A 3502-nucleotide genomic window follows, 5' to 3' on the forward strand; every position below is an offset into this window, starting at 1 on the left:
TCTAAGATCAGCCAGAATCGGGTTTTGTTCATAACATTTTTTAGTAGGTATATAGCCCGATTTTAAAGTGTTACATACACATCGTTGAAAGAGTCTTGGAAATTTTTATGCATCATATAATTACCATGTTAACCTACATACCTCGGTCAGTAAAAATAAATTATCTCAAACTCCACACGACCGAATTCGAATTTAGTTCATGATGTTAATCAACGGGATTTTTTAGCCATTCTGCCAAACTGCATACCCAAAAATGTTCTAAAGATTCAGATTGAAAAACTGAAATTTTGATGAAAATTTGTTGAGTTTTCTAAATTTTGTATAAACTTTGAAACTGCTATTTATATGGTTTTGGTGAAAGCACAGAAGGTATTTTTATAGAAAATTGACAGAAAAAAAATTGCTCGAAAAACATTACGAATATTTCAAGAACATATGTACACATATGTACCTCGAAGGTCAATGAAATCTAAGAAAAGTTAAAGATACGAAATATAAATGAATGTACATATGTATGTATATCAAATAATAAGAGCCTTGTAAGTGCATTCAATTTAAGTATTATGTAGAGCCGCATAAATGTTTTTAAATGTTGAGGTATTCTTAAATACAAAAAAGCAACACGAATTTTATTTTGTTCAAACCCGAAAATTTCAACTCAATCCATGAAGGCAAGAAAGTCAAAGTAAATCAAGGTGAGCTTATTATCATTTTATTTTGGCTTGTCTTCAACATTGTCGTCGCACTGACCAAATGTTCAAATGTAAATATTGTATTGAAAAAATGACAATAACGAAAATATGTGTAGACAAAACCACGCGCGCTACTAACAAGTCATCAACACCGCCAAATGAAGAGACTTCAACGACCTTTAGTGCGACATGCTAAAAAGTTTCAGTTCGGATATGCTGCTTTGCTTCTTTTACTCCGTACTGTATTTGTTTTGAACTTTTTCTTACATACATACATACATACATACATACATATATGTACATAAATATTTTTTCTTGGCATCGAATTGGCAATTTGTTGTTGGTTTCAGCGTATCAAATTATAAAGTATAATAGCGCTAAATGCAACAACAGCAATGCCAAATTACGATGCATTACATGTAAAAAAGCGATTGAATTTTGAAGGCGACACATGTATGTGTCTACATACATATGTACATAAGCTTATGGTATATACATACTTACGTGCTCATATTTGATATTTTGGAGGTCTATACATATGTACATATGAATGGTATACTTAAGCGTGCCCAACAAATCCGCTAACGTTATGTACAGATTCTATTGAGGGATTCACAAGGTGCTAAAACATTTTTAAGTGATTCACAACAACCAAAAAAATGTTAAATGTTTTATAATTTATTACTCTGGGCCAGTTTACACTTAGATCATGTAAACTGCGTTTATTTATATTGAACAGCTGGCATTGGCTAATTGGCTAATCTTAGTTAAAAATAGCCGGCTGGAGCGTTTAAGCTAAGTTTAAACCACAGTCGTACACTGAAAAACTGACCTTTTATGACAATATGACCGTTACAACACCTTGTGCATCCCCTTAATCTACACTTTTGGTCAGCAGTTAAGTGACATGTTGACCAGTTTTGGCTATTTTTCTTCTGTTTATTTAATGTTTATCTAAATTTTTTTTTATAAAAGTCTAGCGCATTACATAAACAGCACCATATAAATCCACATTTCAAACTTCGTACAGAAATTAGACAAACTTTAAAAGTTACACCCCAGAAATTTTAAGTACACAGTTTTATAAGGAATAACTCCACTCATTATATTTGGTAAACCAATAATTATGGTGCGATTTCGGTCATATTTAGAAAGCTTGCTTTAAAAATATTTGTTTTTACAATTAACTTATTTTTAATAATATTTTTCGACAATTTCATTTAAAGGGAAAAAATGCCGCCAGCAAAAAAAATACTAAAAATCAACGCGTGCTAAAATTTGCTTTTGTGCTACAAAAATTTAATGGGCTTTAAAACTGCCTACTTAAAATTTCTCAAAAAGTTCTGTATAAAAAAGTCTAAAATTTTTGGGTGTAATTGGTAAGGTTTATTGAATTTTTATATTTTTTGCCCGAAGTTTTAAATGCTGATATGGTGCTGATTATGTAATGCATTGGACTCTTATAAAAAAAAATTATAAGCATTAAATAAAATAATAATAAATTGCCGCTTACACATACGTTAGTGTTTGGCCGAGCTTCTCCTCCAGTTTGTGGCGTGCGCCTTGATGTTGTCACACAATACAGTTTTACACTGAATCCGAATTGTATTCTTATGAGAAGCTGTTTTTCATGGCAGACCGCTATTCGAAAAAAAGCCTCTTTTGTTTTTTTTTTAATAAACAAAAGAAAAAAGCTAAAACTGGTCAAAATGTCACTTAACTTAATCAGCTGACCACAGAAGTATGTATAATAGGGTTGTAAAAAAAAAAATGCGCGAAAAAAGTTTCAAATGTCTCTTAAGGAGACTTCCAATAACAATACTAAATTATTTAGTTATCCATCGTTAGTATTAAAATATGCAAAATAAACAATGGGGTATTATTATTGGAGGTCTCCTGAGGAGAAGCTGAGTTTTCCTATCGAAAAATATAGATTTTCAAGAATTCTATGCCATTCTACTATTATACTAAAAAGTGTTTTCCCCATATGAAATACATGTAAATCCTCGTCGGTTTCGAGGGAGTTCGGGGGTGAGAGCTTAACATATATTAAGCTCTTATTTTGGACCACCCTAATGTACAATCATGTGATAAAAGTGAAACCTTCTGCTTTTGAGAAGCGTTATGCAATAATGCGTGCGTTTACATAGTTTGTACAAACATACAAACGTTGCATATGTACATACTTACATATTATTATTCTGTTTTTCCACAGGCCCCAGATCATCTTAAATTCAATCCTTACATTCGTCGAGGCTATCGCACATTCCTCTCCACAAAATTATGCCTGCAAAGCATCTTCTGGTGGACCAATGAAACTGTAAGACAAATCTAATGCCATAAATATGTACATACATATGTACTTACGAGTAAAATGTTAAGCACATACATAGATACATATTTTCACAACTTAAATTTCTTACAGATAAACATTTGGAGTCACCTCTTTGGCTGTCTACTGTTTATCGGCTTAACCATAGTGGATTTCCAATTTCTAAAACTACACGCAGATGTCAGCGATCAAGTTTTGGTTGTTTGCTTGCTGGTCTGCTTCTGTCTTTGCATGCTGCTCTCATCCATTTATCATATTTTCTCCTGCAAATCGGAAGAACATTATGATTTCTTTTTATCGGTGGACTTTCTGGGCATTTCACTGTCGCTGGTGGCGATCTATATAAGCGGGATGTACTATGCGTTTTGGTGTTTTCAGGTGAGATAAACACATCGGCGTAGCCAGAATGAAATTTAGGAGGGGGGGCCCAGGGTACTATTTTATATATATATAAGGAAAGTTTGAAAGTTAGGGGGGG

General features: G+C 32.8%; 1 protein-coding gene across 1 annotated transcript; it reads left to right on the forward strand.

Annotated features, from left to right (window-relative positions):
* The first annotated feature begins 2750 nt into the window (after positions 1 to 2750).
* Positions 2751 to 3442, forward strand: LOC118738552 (progestin and adipoQ receptor family member 3). The gene is made up of 2 exons (XM_036469493.1): positions 2751 to 3012; positions 3118 to 3442. Exons 1-2 carry the CDS (start codon positions 2869 to 2871, stop codon positions 3409 to 3411), a joined length of 438 nt encoding a protein of 145 aa, XP_036325386.1. The 5' UTR covers positions 2751 to 2868; the 3' UTR covers positions 3412 to 3442.
* The last annotated feature ends 60 nt before the right edge of the window (positions 3443 to 3502 follow it).

Source organism: Rhagoletis pomonella, unplaced genomic scaffold (genome assembly GCF_013731165.1).
Source record: "Rhagoletis pomonella isolate Grant_MI unplaced genomic scaffold, Rhpom_1.0 Rhpom_scaffold_00004, whole genome shotgun sequence".
Taxonomy (NCBI): domain Eukaryota; kingdom Metazoa; phylum Arthropoda; class Insecta; order Diptera; family Tephritidae; genus Rhagoletis; species Rhagoletis pomonella.